Source organism: Alternaria metachromatica (assembly GCF_023757995.1).
Source record: "Alternaria metachromatica strain BMP 0045 chromosome Unknown scaffold_17, whole genome shotgun sequence".
NCBI lineage: Eukaryota > Fungi > Ascomycota > Dothideomycetes > Pleosporales > Pleosporaceae > Alternaria > Alternaria metachromatica.
Window position 1 is genome coordinate 177,725 of NW_026055508.1, and position 21,861 is coordinate 199,585.

Here is a 21,861-nt window from a genome sequence, read left to right on the forward strand (position 1 = left end):
GGTGCACGGTGTGTGATGTAGATCATTCATTTTGTTATGTGACCAGCTATCGAGGAGCAGCTACAGCTTCTCTCTTATGGTAGGCATTTAGACAGCACCAGCATCCTTGAGCAGGTTGTTGAGCTGACCCTTCTTGGCCTGCAAATCGCTGTTTCCACCAATGTGCTTCTGGGCGATGAAGATGTTGGGGACGGTGGTCTGGCCGGTCATTTCGCCAAGGGTGGACTGAATGGCGGAGCCATCATCTATGCGCCTGTTAGCTGTGGTTCTTCGATACACCGTTTCGCAGCTATCACGTACCGACTTGGTCCAACTCAATGGCGTAGAACTTTGCGCCGCTGTCGCTCAGCAGCTGCTTGGCCTGGCGGCAGTATGGGCAGTACGACTTGGAGAAGACGGCGACGGGGTTCTCGTCGATGATAGACTGGACCTTGGTCTTTGTAGCGGACATTGTGGCGGGCGAGGGGGCGCGCGTGAAGAAGTGACGCAGGAAGGAAATTTTGGCGGTTGTTCTGGGCTGGAGAGATGTGAGTACTGTGTTGTGGTGTTGGAGGGGTGGGTGGGTTGACGTACTTATGCGTGAAGTCGAGGTTTGTCAGATGATGGTAGTAGCTTTATGAGTTTGGTTCTAGATGTACTGTATACAAGTAGTGGATTAGTGTGCAGCTGCCCCCCGCAGTAGCAAACGTTCTCGATGGCAAATGATGCAATCACTCGTGAAGTACTGCGCTAACTGCCGTCGGAGATGGATCGGCGATGCGACGTGATGTGCTTACAAAGACGAAAAGACGAACAGGGGTAAGGACGCGGACTCGCCATGACGCGTGCGGCTGATTGCGACGCGGACGAGAGTAGGGACCTAGCTTGTACGCATGTTTAGACCATAGTGCCAAGTGCATAGCTATGGGATTTGCAGTGAAAGCAACTATGAAGTTCTAGATGAAAAGATTGAATAATAGAACGTAGTAGAAGTCCGACCGGGTCGCGCACCTTCCGCATTCCGAGATTAAGCAGCGTTCCGACGCCTCCACGCCGTCCGTCGCGACAACTGTCAAACTATCTTCGGGCCAGCCACACCCAGGCTTCCTTTCACTGTCATCACACATAGCCATAATCTGCGCCATCACCGCCACAACCTCGGCCTTTTCTATGCGCACCCCGTACCACACACCACGATGACGTCCTCAGCGGCCGGCTCAACCGCCTTCTTCGTCCTCTCCCTCCTCTCCATATGCGGCGCCGTCCTGCTGCTCCTCCGCTACTACCTCCCGCTCCGCACCACACCCGCATACGTCGTCGTACCCGTCTTCTTGGCAATAGCGCTGCCGGCCAGCATTGTTGTGCTCCTGCCGATCGATCTCGCGAGCAGTGCTGGCTTGGATACAACGGATGGCGCGAGGGGCATCTGGTTGAATGACACGGTTGTGTACAAGGCATGGCGCATCATCTACTGGCTCACGTTCGCGCTCACGTGGGCAATCCTGCCTATGCTGGGCGAGTACTGCGATAGTGGGTACAGGGAGCCCAAGGCGAGGTTGCAGTATGCGCTGAGGAGTAATGGACGATACTGGCTCATTGTCGCTGGGTGCAGTATCGTCGGGTCGATCTATTTGATCATCTGGAATGGATTCGAGGCGGATACCTTTAAGAGTTTGGTCATGGCGCTGGCGTATACTTGGGGTCTTATACTGGGCATCTACCTCATGGGCCACGGCCTCGTCGCATTCCCCAGGAGCCTGTTTCGGTACGCGAGTGTTAGTGAGAGGTTGAAGAGGATACAGAGTTCGGCGCCAAAGGTCCACGAGAGGTTGACCGAGGCGCTGGAGAAGCTGGACCAGTATGAATACCAGGTTGTGCAGCTCAAGCAGAGGAAGAACGGTACGGCGCGGGAGTTTCAAGAGTGGATTGATGAGTTGGCCGAGAAGGGCAATCTTCCGGAGAACAGGGCGGGTGTTGTTGGACGTATGGGTACGGCAACGGTGCCTCCAGTTATCACCGAGAGATACCTGGCGGACCTGACGAGGAAGTTGAAGCGCGCGCGTCATGCGAAGTGTCGGTTCGAGAACGAGTGGGATCATGTTGTGCGCAGGGCAGTCAGGACACAGGCTATCCTCGACTCGAAAGCCAGCAAACATCTCGAGTTCAAAGGTGCCGCGTTGCCAACCTCGAGAGGACTGTTCGATCGCATGACAATCCTCACGCCACTCACGCGCTATTATCTACACGTCCACGTTATCCCTGCCCTGGCCTACGTCTTTTGGGCCATCACGATCCTCGCCTCCATCTCCATTGTCTGGTCAGAATGCGTGCGCGAAGCCCAGGACTTCGGTGGGCCTAAACTTTCCATCATCGGCTGGACAGTCGTACATCGCCACGACAACGGCCGGTCGTCGGTTGGATTCAACAGCCAGATCATTGCCGCTGCCTGGCTGTGCTACATGTGTATTTGCGCATTCTACAGTCTCACCGAGGTCAAGATCTGGGGCAACCGAGCACTTGTACGAAGGAACACATACCAAGAGTCCGCAACCTGGTACGGTCTCCAAGTCGCCAAGTTGACAGTACCTCTAAGCTACAACTTCCTTACCATGACAGACAAGAACATCTGGAAAGGCACCATGTTCTACAAGTTCCTCGGCCGCCTCATCGTTCTCACACCCCTCGGCGAGGGCTTCAGCGCCTTCTTCCCCATCTTCATCCTCGTGCCCGTCTTCGCAACAGCCTTCGGTCTGTACGGCAAAGTCAAAAACATCTGTGGCTTCGGAGACCTCCTTGACGATGAAGAAGACTCAGCAGGAAACTACGCTGGCACCGGTTCCTGGCGCGAAGGCCGCGCATTAATCGAGCGCGAAATCCAAGGTGCAAGTGGAAACGTCCTTGGTCTTTCCCAACGCAGTACCACCAGTCCACCGAACGAACGTTACACCGATAACCCTGCACCATCGCCATCCTCCACCCTTCCCACATCCACTGCAGCGGCAGTGAACGGCGGTCCAAGCACAACGCGCCCGGACCGCCGCCGCCCACAACTCAACGACGAAGAAGACGAAGGCAATTTCTTCGAAAACTTCGCCTCCAGGGTGAAGAATACGTTCGAGACAAATGACTTTTCTTTCCCGCGGCCGAAGTGGCTGGGTGGTGATGACGATGAAGTTGAGGCCGGACGTAGTAGACGGACGCAATTAGAGAGGGGTGAGGGCGAGCGCGGAAGTGGGTTCTTGAGTTTGTTTGGAGGGAGGGGTGATGAGGGGAGGGTGAGGCTGTAGATTTTTGTTGTAAGATGATAGGTGGGCATTGCGATGGCGTTTTGTGGGATAGATTTGGTGGGTGTATCGGTACTGGGCATACAGGGCTTTATGGTTTGCACGGCTTTAGACCTTTTGTTCTGCGCTGTTGCGCTTGGCATATATTTAATATCAGATACTTTTATGTTTTAGGGTGGGTGCCTTCTAGTTGTGGGTGCCGAGGCAGTTGCAATGACTTTTGGCATGTTGTGGGTGTGTCTGGTCAGCCTCGTGCGCCTCGCGCGGTTCACCGGTCGCGCTTTCCTTGGCTTCAGCCTGATGTAGCTGCTTGGGATCGTTGTTAGCCTAAGGCAGCCAATCAAATAAAGCGATGTATGCACCTTGTCGATACTCGACCGCCCCCTTCCCCAGCCTTCTCATTTGGTACTTCTGCACATTCCTCTTCAACTCGCCAATCCCATCGTCTGGACTATGGACGGGCACATCTACGGCAGCCGCGTAACTGAGCTGGATCCGGGTCAGTGCACGGATGAAGCGCCCGAACACGATCCTGAGGGGCCCAAATACACCGCAAATCATGCATCTGTGGATGTCATGGATGTCGCATTCAAAAAACTCGACCTCGCTCCTTCGCAAACCCAGATCGACTGTAGTACTCCCAAGGAGATTGGTTGTGATCACAATCGCAGTCTCGGAAACGATTTCGATTACGGTTTCCCCACGAGTACAGCCGATGAGGAACAATTTCGAATGAAGCAAGAGGACGGACATAGTAATGATGACGATGATGTATGTCAGAGATGCAAGTCCTTCCGTTGGGATCAAATCCCATATACGCAGTTACCTCATGAGACTCTGCTTCTTATCGACATGACGAAGGCTCAGCTAGCAGCATCGCACTGCCGCATCTGTCGCTTTGTCGCGAAGATCATCGAAGCCCAGCACCTCCCAGAAGACAAACACTATTCGCTGGTAGGATTTAGAGTGGACTCCACCACCTCTAATAATTTCTGTTCAAACATACCCAACATTCAAGGAAAAGGAAACACAGGCCTTGCACAAATTAAGCCTCATGATCCGGAGACTGGAGAACAAGTTTGGACAGCCTCTGATGGAGAGTGGAGCCCGTTCCCACATCTCGCAATCACCGATTTTTCACCGGAGGACAACTCGGTCGAGAAGCGTTCTTACAAGGCCAGCCACATGAAACTCGATCAGATCAAAGGTTGGATTGAAGACTGCCACATAAAACACCGCGAATGTTACATTGGAGACGTCCAGCATCTGCTGCAAAACTTGCGTCTGATTGATTGTGGTTCAAAGACTGTTGTGCCTGCGCCTGTGGGATGCCATTACGTGGCACTGTCTTATGTTTGGGGACAGCACAACGATGCTTTTGACGACTTGCAAAATCCACCAAAGACTATCGAAGACAGTATCTATATCGCGCAAATGCTAGGATACCGGTACCTCTGGATCGACAGATTTGTGCGTACCTACCATCTTTCAGTGCATTCGTTGAGACTAACCAACCCAGTGTATCGACCAGAATGATAGAATGGATAAGCACACGCAGGTCAGGCAGATGGGCGAAATATATTCCGCAGCACAGATTACGCTTGTGGCGGCAGCAGGAAGCGACCCAAGCTATGGCTTACCCGGCGTCCTGTCGAGGCCACGACTCATACCGGAAGCCGAGGAAATCCAAAACATGTGTCTGAAGCCTCTCCCACGCTTCGTTCAGCTAGCAGAAGTAGCTGAGTCAAGATGGGCTTCCCGAGCATGGACCTTCCAGGAATTCTATCATTCCACGAGGCGTTTAATCTTCACTGAGAACCAGATTATCTTTGTGTGCAATAATCACATCAGGTGTGAGGTAGATTTGTCGGGAATCCACTGGCCCAGATCAGATGAGTTGCCAACAGAAGATGGGTATTGGGCTCAACGTTGGTTACCCCAACATGGGTTGGCAGGGGATCAAGGGTCGAGCTGGACCGCTATTGACCGGGCCGCGGGACATCTACAGGCCTATAGCAATCGGGACTTGACGTACGACAGTGATAGCTTGGATGCTATCTCAGGTGCTCTACATTCGCTTCGGAAGGATTCCATTTACCATACCTGGGGTGCACCTTTTCGCCACGCTGCTGCGTATGCAGCAGATTCTCTTTCGGCAAGACTTCGACACTACAATCTCACATATTCTATACGTGATCGTGGAAGTTTCGTCTCTATTGGAAGTCGACGATCCACCAACACAGACGATAACGACGTCGAGCGCGTCCATGTATCTGCCTCGCAGGATCTCCAAAGTATGAATTATCCCTCTATACCTCAAAAAGGAGATAAATGCTCTGTCCTTGGACATGGGCAGCAAATTGAGATGGCCCTTGCATGGTATCACCAGGAACCAGCTCGTCGTCGATGTGGCTTTCCAAGTTGGTCCTCTATAGGATGGGAGGGTCCATTGAGCTGGTCAAGATGGGCCTGTAATATCGACCGCGAAGAGCCTCCTATAGTGCTGATTCAGGTTCGGAAAGCTCGACTGCACTTTCCAAAATTCAGCTGCGATTTGTCGAAGTTTGACCCGGCACTACAAGAAGATGTCGACCCCGCACCACCGACGCTTGAGTTTACAGCGAGAACAGCGAAGCTAGACTTGGTGCCTGATGGCTGGACTGATGGCTATCCTGATCATTTTCAAGTGGCGCTGGAGATCAACGATCATTACAAATACGCCTTTGGACTACACTGGGATGCAGACCCTGCTTCTTTAAGCTCGAAACAACTTGTAGGCGCTCTGCTCGATGGACGAACGGAACACTCAAAAGAGCTTGAAGGGTATCTGATGGTGCTTGCTCCATATGGCGACGTCTTGGAACGAGTTGGTTTGGTGCACCTACCCAGCATTGCAAAACGCCTGTACAACAATCATATGCTAGGACAAGACCTCTTGCCTCTAGCTGGACATACTGGGCGCGAAGCGGAGCATATAGCCCTCACAGGCTACCCTTGGGAACGCCGTACATGGTGGCAGAGCTCGTTTAGCGATTACCGCCCCGTTGTCATAGGATAGAAACACTTGGATAGTGCTTCCAGAGAATTTGTGGATTGGCGAATGAAAGCTTTTCAGTTGAGGATCAGATCTCAGGCTTTGGAGGGGTTGAGCGAGGCTGTTGCACATTGCTGGACGCAGTCCAAATCAGGCAACTTCTCGAAAGCCGTCGATTGCCCGCGTCTGCATTGTTACCACGGCGTCGTCTGAACTCGAAGTACGCACCCTGAATTAACCACAGCGACCGTTCGGCAGCATCGCACCTCGTTCAAGAAGGAAAAACTTAAAAACCCCGGAGCCTACATTGACGTTAGATCAGCTACGTTGCGTGCTTTTATTTTAATGTATGCTGCAAACCTGTTCAGGATTCTCATTGTGCAAGGTGATCGCAAAATGAAGAAAGGCCGGAATGAGGAACAGTATGTTATCGCGACTTCCGTTACTTGAGCAGACAGTTTGATTTTGTTTCTCACCCTATACTTTGCATTCCCAACTCTCAGGCTTCCTATAGTCACCCCCAATAAACGTGTTCCTTGCTGGATACTTGCAATGCCTCCTCGTAAAGTCGACTCCACTCTTTACAGTATCGTTCACAAACTTCGTCCCTTCAATAACCTCCGGCGCGACACCCCTCTCCACCCAGTTCACCATCGCCGCAAGCACATTATGCTGCGCATCAAATGGGATACCAGCCTGCGCCGCATTCCCACCCTGACCCAACACCCACGCCCCTGGCCCAGTACTGCAATGAAACATGCCCGAGATACGGAAGAAACGCGTCCATTCATCCATCTCTGCGTACGTGTTGTTGCCGCGAAGATGCTCGTAGAATCTGTTCGTATTGAAAGACGTGATCTGGTTATCCTGCTGGCCGTGGTACATGAGCAGCTTCCCGCCAATTTGCTTGAAGTCGGGTAAAGAAGAAGGGTAGGTGCGAATATCTCCTGGATTGAGATCTTCTGCTGCTTGCGCGTCATCATAGCCGTATTCCGATGCGTTCCACGTTGGGTCGTTGTAGACGACGTATTTGAACCAGTCGTCTGAGTAGGCGAAGGGGGCGCCGGCGTAGAGTTTGTCGACGGCGTTAATTTCGCTACCGGGTTGCATGGCCGGGTAAATTAGTTCGCCATTTGGGAAACGGTAGTCGCTGAAGATTTTCTGGAGTTGCTGCACTTGGTTGTCGTTTAGGCAATTGGTCGTGTTTGTGGTGTTGCGACCACAAAGTAAGGTTGTTGGATCGAACTTGCATAGGGTCGGGTCCTCGATGATGCCATCTTTGACTTTGTCGATGGTATCGCATTGGCGTAGCACCTCGTCGTGGATCCATGTCTGCCATGCTGCCTTCGAGATGAAGTCTGAACCTTTAATGGGGCCGGTGATAGTGTAGAAGTGTGCGCGCCAGGAGATGAGGTTGTTGAAATCGACGCCTGGAGCGCCGGCAACTATGCCGTCGAAGTCTTTTGGAAACCTTTCGGCGCTCTTGATGCCCTGGCGTCCACCGAGAGAACAGCCCAGGTAGTAAGATTTGGTATGGCACTTTCCATAGAACTCCTTGGCCAATGCTTTGCCCGTTTCGACGCTCAGGTGAAGACTGTATTGCCGGTGAGTATATGCGTCGTGGATAGTAGAGACATTCTTACGATCGCCAGGCGAAGTCCACTACCATCTCGGGATTGTTGAGGTAGGCTACTCCTGTAGTACCGTTATGGCCATTGTTTGCGCCAACGCTAGCGAAGCCGTTTGACGCTCCATATGCGATATCCTCATATTTGATGCCTGTTGTTGATGTGAGCACTCACTGTACTTGACGCGCCATCATATTCGTCCAACACTTACAGCCATCGATGCCTCCATTCCCCGTTGCCAGAAAGCGGCCAGACCAGTCTGCAGGAAACCATGCTTCGAAAGAGATCTTCGATGTTCTGGTCGTCTTGATCTCTAATGCCATACGACAAAGGTCTACTGAGACAATCTGGCTAGCACGTCCACAAGTCGCGTCGTTGTCGGGAAACGCCAAATTGGTCCCTGCCGGAACATGCTGGAGAACATTGCGAGTTGCACCTTTGATGTATCTCTCGGGCTCGAATGCGAGACACTTCTTCTCAAATTCAGATGACGCAGCCGCAAATCCAGTCAGCGCGAAGTGCGAGACAAGCAATACCAACGATGTAAGAAACATATCGGCGGGGAAGAAAGACTTGGCAACGATCATCATGGGGTTTCAGCGACAAGCACTCTTTATACTCAGTGCAAAAAGTACGGTAGACTTGACAAGCCACGTCCAGCAAGATGCGGGGTGCGAAATGCGGAGACCGGCACCCTATCCCGAAATCCTTCAATGATTGTAGATGTGAATGATCCAGCTCGATCTTCTCATTCCTCTGTCAATCGTAGCATACGGGCCGACCGCAATGTCAATGGGACAATGAGTCGTGGATCTACTATTAGAGTTCCTTCTCGGGTGGTATGGCCAAGAGTCTGCCCAGGTGGCATCGCAAACTCGAGGCATGTACGCCGTGTCACACCTCGCGCCGGCCAGGAAACAGATTGGGGGCTTATGTCCGGACGCCTCACAGTCATTGTGCATATTTGACGGATAAATCGTGCGCAGGTGTCAGTTCAGTGGAGGAAGAAGAGACGAAGTAGTATTGCGGGGTTTCGGCGGTCGCGCCGAGCCCTGGGGGAGACATGTGACCTAGGGGCCCTTCCGCGCTAGCTTGCATGCATCCGACAGGTGCGACGGACTTCCGAAGTCGACAACTCAGACACCTGCATCATCCCAGAAACTTCGGATGGTGTCTGTTGAAGTCGACCCTTCTCGCCCTCCAAACCGAGTATCTGCAGCGGCGCGCCCTACTCAATTGCCGCCAACACGGCCGCCTTCCCTTCTACCTCGCGCCTGAAGTCCTTTAACGAACGTGCTCGTCGCTTCAGCTGCCAATGGTGATACATGCTTCAAATCTCATCTCATAGCAACGTGCAAAAGCTTAGTCTCATCTTGAGCTGTTGCGACTCCGTATGCTCTCGTCTATCGCAAACTCATGCGTCATAGTAATCCTCCTCTCTTCATGGCGTCCCAGGATGAAGTCTTGCCAGGTGATCCCATCATTTTCATTAGCAGATCCGCACACTGTTGTCGTAGTCAAACACAAATCTTCTTCGGCTGGCCGAGTTCTACCCCAGCGTTCTGTCCAAGCGTTGATCGTCCTCGACCCAGTCTCGCGACTCTCAGGGCCCTCCTGCTCCGGAGTATGGCTCGGTGTAACACCGAGTGCACCTGCCAAACAGCGCGTCATACGAATCAAAAGCGGGTGAAGCGTTGGAAGACATCCAGAGATGATGCCAATCGATGGCTCGACGGACGACCATATGAAGACATCGCTCTTTTTCCAGCTGACGTCTGGCGAGGCCATCAATCGGACGATGGTGATGATACGATAAAGCGAGGCGAAGCACACACTACGATGATCAGAAACAATACGGTTTCCTTACTTCGCAGTGCTTACAAGCTGCCGAGCAGGAAGATAAAGCAGATCGCCACTTTCTCCATTCTTTTCATCTGCAATTTGACAACGTTGGATATGGGTATACAAAGTATACACACATCGCCGAAGAGATTGAAGATCCCAGCTCCAAGGTAGAACTGCGATCGCGTAAGCAGACAGCTTCAATCAGAATGTGGGGTACCTGCGGCGCACCTTTGCCTCATCGACGAGAATCTCTCCGTGTGCCCCATTCCATTGATCCCAATAGTAGCTCAACGGTCGAGTGTACAATGGCAGAACGACGTGGTTTGTGATCAGGTAGGCAGCGGTCATGCCAACACAGAACCAACCCAACCAGTTTATACCGAAGATACGTCGATACAAAGCGAGGATGGAGAGTTTGATGACACAGACACTCCACGCGTAGACAAAAACGTATGCGAAGGTGATCTGTCAAATGTCAGTCCCGCAAGAGTATGCCCAGGCATGTAAGCGCACGATAGTTATATGTCGCATTTGCTCAGGTCCTAGCGCCCAGATATGTCGGCCCAGACCGTAGAAACCTCCTTCACGCTGCGTCAGTAAAATCAAGACTTTGCCCAGAAACTGGCCACCAACCAACGATACAGCACGCAAGATTCCCCGCGTTCAATGCCAGCCCAGCAATGATCAAGTAGTCATCACACCCCAGCTGTTCTTGTTTCAACTTCAGGCGAGTAAACAGCCTTAATGCAACGAAGACACCCGAAAGACCAAACAAGATGATTGCGACAACACTGTTTCCGACTGTCCGGGACTCGCTGAGATTAAGGCCCGGGGGTGGGTCGCCGAAGTCGAATGTCGCCATACCACTGGGTGTCTTGAGGGCAACTCAGAAGACGGGAGTCAAGCCCGAAAGAGTGGGTGGATGGGGTAAACCAGCACAGAAACGGAGCGTTTTGATCGGAGACGCGGTGTAGTTATCGTTGGCACAAATAAGGGTATCCCTTGTGGCGTACAACGCACGGGTTTCTCATGCACAGATGCGCCATCGGTATTGCTCGTCATTGTCAATCGACATGTCCGGTAAAGATGCTCTGTCGTTCCCTATTATGCAGGTGGAGCTGTGCCACAAAGAATCGCATTGACCATGGTAAAATATTGATGAGATGACCATGACTTGGAATTGAGTTCGCACATCTTTACGGCTACGCCACAACATGCACGTCGTCGAACACCCCGCCACGTGCCCCAATTCTTTATGCATGCAACCGCAAAAAGCGACGAAGTGACGCGATTTATCCGGCTATTGTTTTCAACATAAAGAAAGGGAGTACTACAGCATCGACACTGTCATCAGAACCACGAAAATCATCAGCGATGAAGCATTTCCTGATTCATGCACATTACTCCTTGCACTACTTTTCGTCATGCTGATGGCGCCGCTGTTGTCAACCACTTCTGTATGTAAGTCAGTACATTTCGGTTTCGCACTGTAGAAAAATGCTCACGACTTCCAATGGCGCCATTCTGCTGGAACATAATATTGTCTTCGCAGAGACCCATTAATGTAGCGTTCCTCCTAAGTTGCTGCAGCTTGAGCTCCGCTTTCTCGAACTTTTGTTGCAATTTCTGATTCTGCTCCTCGCTGAGAAAATCCGCAGCAGGACCTGGATTGGTACCGGGCTGGCCATTCGTTGAGCTTACCAGCCTTTCCAATATCTCCAATGCTTTGCATTGACGAGCTGTCTCGCGCTGCGCATTGATGGTGTTGCATTCGGCAGTGAGAGTTGAGTTGGATGTCAGCTTGTCGAGTTTGGCAGTGATGTCGTCACTGTTGCTTTTGATCCAGTCGATGCGTGGTTGAGCGAACTTGTCGCGCATGATCATCATGTCCATGAGGGTCTCGTTATGTGCGATCCTGTTGAGCTGTGTCAACGTACGTAAGCGTCTACATGTCTTGTCGATTTCGGCATCTCTGGTATTGATGGTCGTATCACCGCTCTGTAGAGACTGAACAGATAGATTGTTAAACGGGTCGTTTGAGGCTACTATCAGCGTAAAGAATGAAGTGATAAGGAGTATCGGAAAACGCATTGTTGATCAGAAGTATGTAATGAGAATGCCCAGACAAAAAGGCGAGGTGATGGTTGCCACATCGGCTTGGAATTAGCTAGACCTGTCAATGTTTCAACCTTCTCAGTTGCCGCAGAGCCGCAACGAAGATGTATGTATGCGACGTTTCATGATGAGTATGCTCTGACGGTTCCAGTTACGATTATTAGATTATTAGGTTGATCAAGTCTAGGACGCATATAGCTAGTGGGCATACGACTGGATGGGTTTGGTGGATATGGCTGGCGAAGACAAGACATCAATGTAGTGAGGCAGGCTTCGTATGACCGGGAAGATGTTGTTAGTTGCAGGAGTCATCCGCCGCCGATGCCTAGGTATGGCGGGGTGCTATCGATAAGCGGCTGAGTCACGCTAATGGCGGGGATCGGAGGAGTCAACTCTAGGCTCTAGAAAAAGATTCCCCGCCACGGCTCTGTCTCAGCATACTCACGCCGCCACCATGTCGATGAACTTTCCGAGCGAGGAGGAGCGCATCCTCGCGCGCTGGAAGGAGATTGACGCCTTCCAGAGACAAGTCGAGCTAGTACGTGACTATGCTACAGCCTAGTGAACCCAAGCACGTGTGGTCGACACTTGCTAACTCGCCATAGTCGAAAGGAAAGCAACCATACACTTTCTACGATGGACCGCCTTTCGCGACAGGAATGCCGCATTATGGTCATCTCCTGGCCTCGACCATTAAAGATATTATCCCCCGCTACTGGTCCATGAAGGGCCGCTATGTCGAGCGACGGTTCGGCTGGGACACCCATGGTGTGCCCATTGAGTACGAGATCGACAAGGAATTGGGCATGTCGGGACGCGACGCTGTACGCGAAATCGGAATCGCCGAGTACAACAAGAAGTGCCGCGCGATTGTCATGCGATATGCGACCGAATGGAGGGCGACTATCGACCGTCTGGGTCGCTGGATCGACTTCGACAACGACTACAAGACTATGGACACCAGCTTCATGGAGTCGGAGTGGTGGGTCTTCAAGCGTCTCTTCGACAAGGGTGCCGTATACCGGGGTTACAAGGTCATGCCCTACAGCACAGCGTTGGCGACGCCTCTCAGCAACTTCGAGGCCTCGCAGAACTACAAGGACGTTCAGGACCCAGCAGTAGTCGTCACATTCCCGCTACTCGAAGACCCGAACACGTGCTTGTTGGCATGGTAAGCTACTTACTCCAACCCAGTGCTACTGGCGTGCGCTGACCAGCCCGAACAGGACCACCACGCCATGGACACTCCCATCCAACACCGGTCTCTGCGCGCATCCCGATTTTGAATACGTCAAGATTCTCGACGAAGCGTCCGGCAAACACTACATCCTACTCGAAGCCCTGCTACGCACACTATACAAGGACCCGAAGAAGGCCAAATTCAAGATTGTGGAGAAGCTGAAGGGCAAGGATATGTTGGGTTGGAAATACGAGCCCCTATTCGACTACCTCTACGACGATTTCAAGGACTACGGCTTCAAGGTTGCGAACGACACCTACGTCACAGCAGACAGTGGTGTGGGTATCGTTCATCAGGCCCCCGCATACGGAGAGGACGATTACCGCGTTGCAAAGGCCCACGGTGTCATCTCCGACACACGACCGCCACCCAACCCAGTCGATGACCAGGGTCGCTTCACCGCGGTTGTCCGCGACTTCGAGGGCCAACACGTCAAGGCGGCCGACAAGGGCATTATCAAGCATCTGAAAGGCACTGGTCGCTTGATCGTAGACTCACAACTTCTCCATAGCTATCCCTTCTGCTGGCGTTCTGACACACCCTTGATCTACCGAACGGTCCCCTCCTGGTTCATCAAGATCCAGGACATTGTACCGCAAATGCTGGAGAACATTGCTGGTTCGCACTGGGTTCCTTCCTTCGTTAAGGAAAAGCGCTTCGCCAACTGGATCACCAACTCACCTGACTGGGCTGTTTCACGAAACCGTTTCTGGGGTACGCCACTTCCGATATGGGTCAGCGATGACGGCAAAGAGGTGGTCTGTATTGGTAGCGTGGAGGAGCTGAAGAAGCTCAGCGGGTATGAGGGCGAGCTGACCGACATTCACCGGGATAAGATCGACCACATCACCATTCCCAGCAAAGACGGCAAGGGGGTGCTCCGAAGAACAGATGAGGTCTTTGACTGCTGGTTTGAGTCTGGTTCCATGCCCTACGCCAGTGCGCATTACCCATTCGAGAACGTGGAGCAATTCGAGAAGTCCTTCCCTGGTGACTTCATTGCCGAAGGCCTCGACCAAACTCGTGGCTGGTTCTACACACTCACCGTCCTTGGAACACATCTCTTCGGCAAGCTTCCTTTCAAGAACTGTGTTGTCAACGGAATCGTACTTGCGGAAGATGGCAAAAAGATGTCAAAACGTCTCAAGAACTACCCTGACCCCAACTTGATCATGACCAACTACGGTTCTGATGCGCTGCGGTTATATCTCATCAACTCTCCCGTCGTTCGTGCCGAGACACTTCGATTCAAGGAAGCTGGTGTCAAGGAGATTGTTTCCAAGGTTCTTCTGCCTCTTTGGAACAGCTACCAGTTCTTCGAGCAACAAGTTTCGCTGCTGAAGAAGGTCGAGAGTCTGGACTTCGTATTCGACCCGGCAGCTGGAAAGACCAACAAGAACGTGCTCGACCGATGGATCCTCGCGTCCACCCAGTCGCTGCTAAAGTTCGTGAACGAGGAGATGGCTGCGTACAGGCTGTACACCGTGGTTCCGCGATTATTGGAGCTCATTGACAACACAACAAACTGGTACATTCGCTTCAACCGTCGCCGGTTAAAGGGTGAGCACGGTCTGAAGGACACCAAACACGCTCTCAACACCCTCTTCGAAGTTCTCTACACACTCTGCCGCGGTCTTGCGCCCTTTACACCCTTCATCACGGACAACATTTACCTGCGATTACTACCTCACATCCCCAAGGAACTGCACGCGGAAGATAACAGAAGTATCCACTTCCTTCCTTTCCCAGAAGTGCGCGAGGAGCTGTTTGACGAGGATGTCGAGCGCCAAGTCAAGCGCATGCAGTCAGTCATTGAGCTTGGCCGTATCTGCCGTGACCGTGCCAACAAGGGCTTGAAGATTCCGCTGAAGACGCTGGTGGTCATCCACCCAGAACAACAATATCTTGACGACATCAAGTCATTGGAGAACTACATCCTGGAGGAGCTGAACGTCCGCGATATCGTGCTCTCTAGCGATGAGGAGAAGTACAACGTCCAGTACTCAGCTACAGCCGACTTCTCCGTGCTTGGCAAGAAGCTGAAGAAGGACGCCATCAAGGTCAAGAAGGCGCTACCAAACCTCAAGAGCCAAGATATCAAGGACTACCTGAAGAACGGCGAGATTGTCGTGGACGGCATCAAGCTTGAGGCTGAGGATCTGATGGTCAAGCGCGGTCTCGCAAAGGACTCTAGCAACAAGGACCAGGAGTTCAACACAGACAACGATGTCCTCATTCTCCTCGACGTCGCCTCATATCCAGAGCTCGAGCAAGAAGGCCTCGCTCGTGAGGTTATCCGCCGTGTACAAGATCTGCGCAAGAAGGCCGGACTGGTGCCAACCGACGACGTAGGCATGGAGTACCGAGTGCTGAGCGATCCGGAAAGTGTAGGACTGGAGCAGGCGTTTGAGAATCAGGGCCCATTGTTTGAGAAGGCTTTGCGAAGACCTGTGGACAAGCACGTCATCACTGAGGTTGAGGGCAAGATTCCGGAGAACAGTAACGAGAAGGTCATTGCGGAAGAAGAGCAAGAGCTCCACAAGGCAACTTTCATGTTGCGGTTGATCAAGCTATAGTAGCGTTATCGTGTGGTTTGATAGTGTGGTGGCGCTGCATGAATCGTTGATGAAATCAAATCAAAATTTCCATGTTTACACCGAACGCCTTCGTATGCTGTGTGATTCTATGATGAAGAAGTGTCGTTACAAGTGCTGTCACCGCTGCTTATATGCCTTCTGTAACGGGGGTTAGTTGTCATGGCTTTTGATGCGGTGAGGAGACATTACCAGATAGCACTCCTTGAGCTTCATGAACTCGTTGACACACATGTCTTTCCGTACGTTATTGTAGTCTGCGAAGATGCATTTGCCGTATACTGCGCTCTGGAGTATGTCAGCATCGAGTTGAACCTGACTGTCACTGAGGGGCGTATCATACCTCCGTCGAGCATTTTGCAGCCGCTGTGGCGAGTTTATCGATGGGACGTGTTCGACCGGGCATCTCGAGCAGTACTGAGTATATCTCTCGTGTATTATGTGTTGGAGTGTTACAAGAATTAGTCTCTCCAAGATACGTGAAGTTCTTTGGACACGGCGAACCCACGCTCTTCCACCTCGATGAGGTCAACGAACAGGGCCCACCCAACTAAAGCCTTGGCGCCCTCGCATCCACGAACGCGGGCGGCCAACCACTCCAACAACAAAGCGCGTCGCTGCAACGCCAAAACGCGGGCGCACCAACAGCCCTTCATCACTCCTCTCTTCTTACTTTGGACTTGTAATGCTTAATTGTTGCGCGACGAACCCACGACTACTTTCTCGCATGCCGCTGCTTTTTGTTGGTCGCTGTTCGAATCATTCCCGCCGGTCCCTTCCATGTTGTCGCGAACGCGCCGGAGACGAACGAGTCGCGTGCACGAATGCTATCCTCCATGAGGCTGAATGGAGATGATGCGAGGGCTATAACAGCTGATGATCTTTGTCGGGATGAAGGTAAAATAATCGAAACAAGAGTTGGTTAATAGATATACTAACACCGCAGTAGTCTCCGATGCCATTCACAACATCGTTCTTCGCGCGCAAGACTCCTATGATGGATCCATTGACGCCCTCTTCGTCGCATACGATGAATATGTCAAGGAGCACCTTTCTTCGCCCACCGATGCCGCTCTCTACTACAGTTTCCTGTTGCGCATGCAGGAATATGCGCGGGAAGGCGAAGACTTGATGTCGCTGGTTCTGCGCGTGGTGAAGGAGCATTTCGGTCTCAATGGCGAACTCGGTGACGAAGAGGTCGTCGAAGTCCCGAATAACATTGACGCGACGCGTAGAGGGGCGCAGGCGAGCTTAGGGCGGTACACGAGAACCGGGAGCTTCGACTCATTTCTTGACGGCACGGCAGACAAGGTCGCAGGCACCGACTATGGCGATTTGGCTGTGCGCCCGAGGAGAGCATCACAGCAGAATGCTCCTGACGGCTATGCCAACACGCGCAACCACCGGCGCGCAACGTCAGACACCGAAGCGCATTCGTACCGGCCTGCGCCACTTCCCAGTCGCCCCAAAGTGAATGGCATCGCGCCTCGGAGATTGAGTTCTGGACCGCAGCCGCCAGTCCACAAGCGCAGTACATCTGTCTCGAGTTATGGCAGTCTGCGAATTCGAAGAAATCCTACAACGACATACAGAACTGGAACTCACGATGCAGATGAGAGCGATTTCACCGACCACACGGCTAGCCTCGACCTCTCCTCCATCCAGATACCAGGAGTGAACGCGCCGATACCGAACGATCCGTACGATTCCCCGCACCAGCGCCGCCTTCAACAGTCACGACAAACCCAACACCAACAATATGTCCCCGAACCGTTTCGACCCTCCGATACCCGATTGATGGACGATGCGGAAACCTTCGAAGAGCAACGGCTACACCGAGTGACGAGAGAATGCATACGGATCTGGCGGAACCGCGCGCAAGAGCGCATGAATCTGCGCGACGATATGGAGAGAGCAGCTGTCGCCTTTGATCGTCGCGTCTTGCTCAGGGCCTCCCTCTTGCAGCTGCGCGACACCGCGCTTGTAAGACGTTCTGGTCGAGAGACGAACCGCTTCTTCGATCGGCTAGAAACCCGTGCAGATAAGGCTCGCAGTCTATTCCTGCTCACAAAAGCATTCACACATTGGGCAAAGTGTGCCGAGGACGAGGTTCAGCGAACATCTGTTGCGCGACGGCACATCCTACGCACACGCTTCTTCAACGGTTGGCGCGATATTACGGCAGTCAACGAGCTGAAGATCCAGCACTTTGCTCTTGCAAAGTTCCTCTCTATATGGCGAGCACGCGCAACAAAGGTGCGGGATCGCGTCGACTTCGCTGAAGCATACTATGAAGAGAAGATTGTTCGGAAGTCGTGGAACGCTCTCAACAACGAGTACCTCAACAGAGGCGCAGCAAACTGGCATGACACGCGAACAGCACGAACGACATTGCAGAAATGGCGCGAGATCACCGAGATCATGAGGGAGCGGAACATGTGGGCCACGGATCGGCGCGATGGAACACTCATGCGCAAGACGTTCCGGACGTGGCAGCAGAAGACAGTGGCAGTGAAGACTCTGCAATCCCAGGCGGACCAATTCCGACAGACCTCCCTCCTTCGAATGACGGTCCAGACACTCCAGAGGCAGGCACAGCTCGAGCCACTACTGCGCCAGGTTCAAGCACGCACCAACGGTCGTTTGCTTCGTGCAAAGTTCCAGGATTGGCGCAAAGACGCTCAGCTATCCCGTCAAGCACGCAATGTTGACCGCATGCGCGTCCTACGCAATGCTTATACTGCCTGGAATGATAGATTGCGCATCAAGGCTCTCGAGGATCGAATCAACGACCGCATCATTGTCGAATGCTTGTACAAATGGACGTTGGCATCCCGAGTATCCCTCTTCCAGCGTGTCCACGATCGACAGCTCAAACAGTCAACATTCCTATCCTGGGTCACCAAGACCAATCAGCGCGTCAACACTCTCGATACTGCGGAAGTTCGGTTCGCCCAATTCAAGCGTGCTCAACTGATGCGGACATGCTTGCGCAAGATGGAAGCTATCACTACGGAGAGACGAAGGGAGCAGTTCGCTATTCTATCCCAGTACCAGCAAAAACTCAAGCTGCGTATATTCGACAAACTCAAGGAGAGGCAAGCGCACTTCCAAGAGTTGAACCAGTGGTCGGCCGATGCGCGCTTCTACGTTCTGAGTAAACATACACTGAACACATGGAGCCAAGCCACACAACATGCGCGCCGTAATCGCAGACGCGACACATACTCGCAAGTCCGTAGAATGGTCAAGACGAATCTCGTGCGCAGAGTCTTTGAGCACTGGCGGGACAAGGCAAACCATATCGCAGTGCTGACGCAAAGGGCAAACGATGTACTCGACAACCGTACTTTCCAAAGCAGTGGCGCAATTTTGCATCAATGGCACGACCGCACGCTCATACTCCGCCAGCAGGATGCTCAAGCCGAAAGCCTCCACGCCTTCAAACTCTCCACCCGTTACTTCGCCATTTGGTCCCAACGCATCGACCTTGTACACACACTCGAAGGGCAAGCTGTCGCACTGCGGCAAGAGAGCACAGAGATTGCTGCCACCAGCGCTTTGAAGAAGATGGGATGGCGTCTTTGGAACTTCCAGAGGCAAGAGGAGAACGCGAGAGCGTTGTTCGAGAGGAACTTTGAGAAGCATGTTAGGGCCATGGTTCGTTTCTGGGCCGAGCGTGCTACCGAGCGGCGTGGCCAACGGGTTGCGAGTCCATCGCCTCCTAGTAGGTCGAGAAGACGAAGACGGGATGACGAGGATGACTATACCAGTCACGGAAACGACGGAGGCTTTGACGACCACGATGACGGCAACAACACCGCCGGGCAAGGAGGTTTTCAGCAATCCGGTGACGAGACCCAACGCCTCGAGTCCTGGACCGCCTTCGATGAGACCGCTCTAGGTCTAAACAACGATCTCGACCTCTCTCTCTCCCTTACCCCAGAACAGCCACCCCGCCATCCAACGCTGACCCCCAACCCCTACGCTCCCATTCCCTCACCCGCATCAACAACCCGCCCCCCAGGTTCCATCCTCCGCCGCCCAAACACCTACCCGCAACCCCAATCCGCCGTTCGCCCCCCTCCCGCCACCATCCCCGAAGACGACGAATCCGACCTCTCCTTTGGCGACGCCGCACAATCCACTTTCTGGTCCGGAACGCCCTTGCCCCCTCCTCCTACTACAACCAGTAAACCAGGCTACCTCAAAACACCCAGTAAACGTAGCGTTGTCCGTGCTAAACGACCTGAACTCCCGCCTAGTCCTGAGAAAGCACGCGTTCTTTCTCCTGTGAGGCGACCGCTGGGCTCCTCGTTCCTGGAGAGGGAAGGAAGGGGTAGGTTGGGGACTATGAGTGCGCCGCCTGTGCAGAGTGCGAGGGATGTGAGGTTGGGAGTTGGTGGTGTGACGAGTTTTGAGAGGAGGTTGAGGGAAGGTGGGTTTGGGGGGAGTGTTGCTGTTGGTGGAAATGGGAGTGGGAGTGCGATGAGGAAGAGTAGGGGAAGAGGTGGTAGGGCGAGAGTGGGGTTTGGAGAGGTTAGTCAGATGGGTGGTTTGTGAAGAGAACGAAGAGATACTTTTGTCTCGTTGTAAAAGCATTGCGCGGCGTATCTGTTTGGGCAGGTTGGTTTGGATGTGTTAGGATACCCCATATTGTTTGCTACCTTTATCTAAGTGTGCATAAGTTTGTCTCACTACATGGAACCACGCGTGAAAGACACCGCTAGTCCTCCGTAGATAGTGAAGGCATGTCATCGATAGGCAGCTCACTCGCCTTCTCACAGCACGGTCCGCTCGTGAATCACCACCCTCTTGCTTCTTCCCTCGATGTATATATGGTACCACCAGTCTACCTTCTGATCCCCTCCCATCCACCGCCTCTACCCAATCTCTCAACCTTACACCCAAAGTCACTCGTCACAAACATGAAGCTGTCCACGACTACCACCCTCTTCGCTAGCCTAGCCTGCCTAGTGTCCGCCTCCGCCTCCGCCCCGCCAAAAGCCTCCATACAAGCGAGCATCGCTACCGCTGGCAATCGTGCCATCCTCGCTCTCGATAACGCCAAAAAGGCTGTGTCCACGTTCACAGACAGAGTTCAAGCTACCACCAACTCACTTGATATCGACCCAGCTATAAAAGAGGACTTGGACGCATATGTCAGCACGCTGAGCCATCGAATCGATCCGTCGATCACTACTGTAGAAGGCCTTGTCGAGCTGTATGGTCCTGAAGGGAAGATCTGGCGTATCAACCAGAATACGCCTTCGCGTAAGCTTAAGGAGATAACGGATCGAATTACCGCCATGTATAAGAAGTATCCCGATTTTGACGATATGCCCGAGGTTTATCAGATTGAGATGAATGCGCTGTGGCGGGATTTTGCTGAGCAGATGAATCACGTTGGTGATTCACCGCTGAAGTCCAACGATGGCCGCGTGCACATCTCTTCAAAGTCCCGTGTCGCGGACAGCACGGATAAGTCCGATGAGACGTCATGTCCATTCGTCAAGTTGTGGAAGCGACTTACTGACCGCACGTTTGTATTCCGGGGTGGTGAGATGGTTGAAAAGAAGAAAAGCAAGGAGCAATCGAAAGAGAGGCACACTTTGGTCGTTGAGCTGAATGAGGGAGTGTTTTCGGTTTCTGACGGTGTTGCTAAGCGGCTACGATCTTTTGATGTGGATGGAATAGACGAGGACGTTGAACTTTCGGAGGATGAATTGGCGCGAGTACGAACGCGAGCTGAGGAAGTTCGGAAGCGGTATGATGAAGTTCGAAAGCAATATGATGAAGCTTGGAAGGGAGCTAGGGAAGGTCGCAAGAAAACTGACGAAGATCGCAAGAGCAGACAGTTTGAGTTGTAGCATCTGGAATACTCTCAGTAGCCGGTTGAAAAGCGCGACGAAGGAAGGCGTCAAAGCGTCGAATAGGCACGATGTCAGTATGTCAGTATGTCAGATACATACAGGGGTGATATAACCGATGTATCTCGACGCGCTGGTCTGGGGTTTTACGCGCGCATGCAGCTTACGGTGTGTGAATGGGCTACGCCGTAGTGGCGGGTATGTAGATCATGGTCTGTTGTTTGCCGATGAACATGCTGTCGTCCATTTGATTCGTCACTTCATCTGAAGAT

General features: G+C 52.7%; 6 protein-coding genes across 6 annotated transcripts; 3 read left to right on the top strand and 3 right to left on the bottom strand.

Annotated features, from left to right (window-relative positions):
• Nucleotides 1-87: 87 nt before the first annotated feature.
• On the bottom strand, nt 88-451 carry J4E83_007071 (uncharacterized protein; the record flags this gene model as incomplete). The annotated part of the gene is made up of 2 exons (XM_049333977.1): nt 88-245; nt 301-451. 2 exons carry the CDS (start codon nt 449-451, stop codon nt 88-90), a joined length of 309 nt encoding a protein of 102 aa, XP_049186788.1.
• A 724-nt stretch (nt 452-1,175) lies between these two features.
• J4E83_007072 (uncharacterized protein) lies at nt 1,176-3,266 on the top strand (the record flags this gene model as incomplete). Its single annotated transcript, XM_049333978.1, has 1 exon — nt 1,176-3,266. The coding sequence occupies one exon, from the start codon at nt 1,176-1,178 to the stop codon at nt 3,264-3,266; it is 2,091 nt and encodes a 696-aa protein (XP_049186789.1).
• Nucleotides 3,267-6,774: 3,508 nt separating this feature from the next.
• J4E83_007073 (uncharacterized protein) lies at nt 6,775-8,512 on the bottom strand (the record flags this gene model as incomplete). The annotated part of the gene is made up of 3 exons (XM_049333979.1): nt 6,775-7,891; nt 7,941-8,076; nt 8,137-8,512. 3 exons carry the CDS (start codon nt 8,510-8,512, stop codon nt 6,775-6,777), a joined length of 1,629 nt encoding a protein of 542 aa, XP_049186790.1.
• A 1,459-nt stretch (nt 8,513-9,971) lies between these two features.
• J4E83_007074 (uncharacterized protein) lies at nt 9,972-11,861 on the bottom strand (the record flags this gene model as incomplete). The annotated part of the gene is made up of 3 exons (XM_049333980.1): nt 9,972-10,235; nt 10,408-10,655; nt 11,276-11,861. The coding sequence occupies 3 exons, from the start codon at nt 11,859-11,861 to the stop codon at nt 9,972-9,974; spliced, it is 1,098 nt and encodes a 365-aa protein (XP_049186791.1).
• A 478-nt stretch (nt 11,862-12,339) lies between these two features.
• J4E83_007075 (uncharacterized protein) lies at nt 12,340-15,701 on the top strand (the record flags this gene model as incomplete). The annotated part of the gene is made up of 3 exons (XM_049333981.1): nt 12,340-12,423; nt 12,491-13,056; nt 13,112-15,701. 3 exons carry the CDS (start codon nt 12,340-12,342, stop codon nt 15,699-15,701), a joined length of 3,240 nt encoding a protein of 1,079 aa, XP_049186792.1.
• Nucleotides 15,702-16,555: 854 nt separating this feature from the next.
• Nucleotides 16,556-21,589, top strand: J4E83_007076 (uncharacterized protein; the record flags this gene model as incomplete). Its single annotated transcript, XM_049333982.1, has 3 exons — nt 16,556-16,616; nt 16,669-20,258; nt 20,633-21,589. The coding sequence occupies 3 exons, from the start codon at nt 16,556-16,558 to the stop codon at nt 21,587-21,589; spliced, it is 4,608 nt and encodes a 1,535-aa protein (XP_049186793.1).
• Between the last annotated feature and the right edge of the window lie 272 nt (nt 21,590-21,861).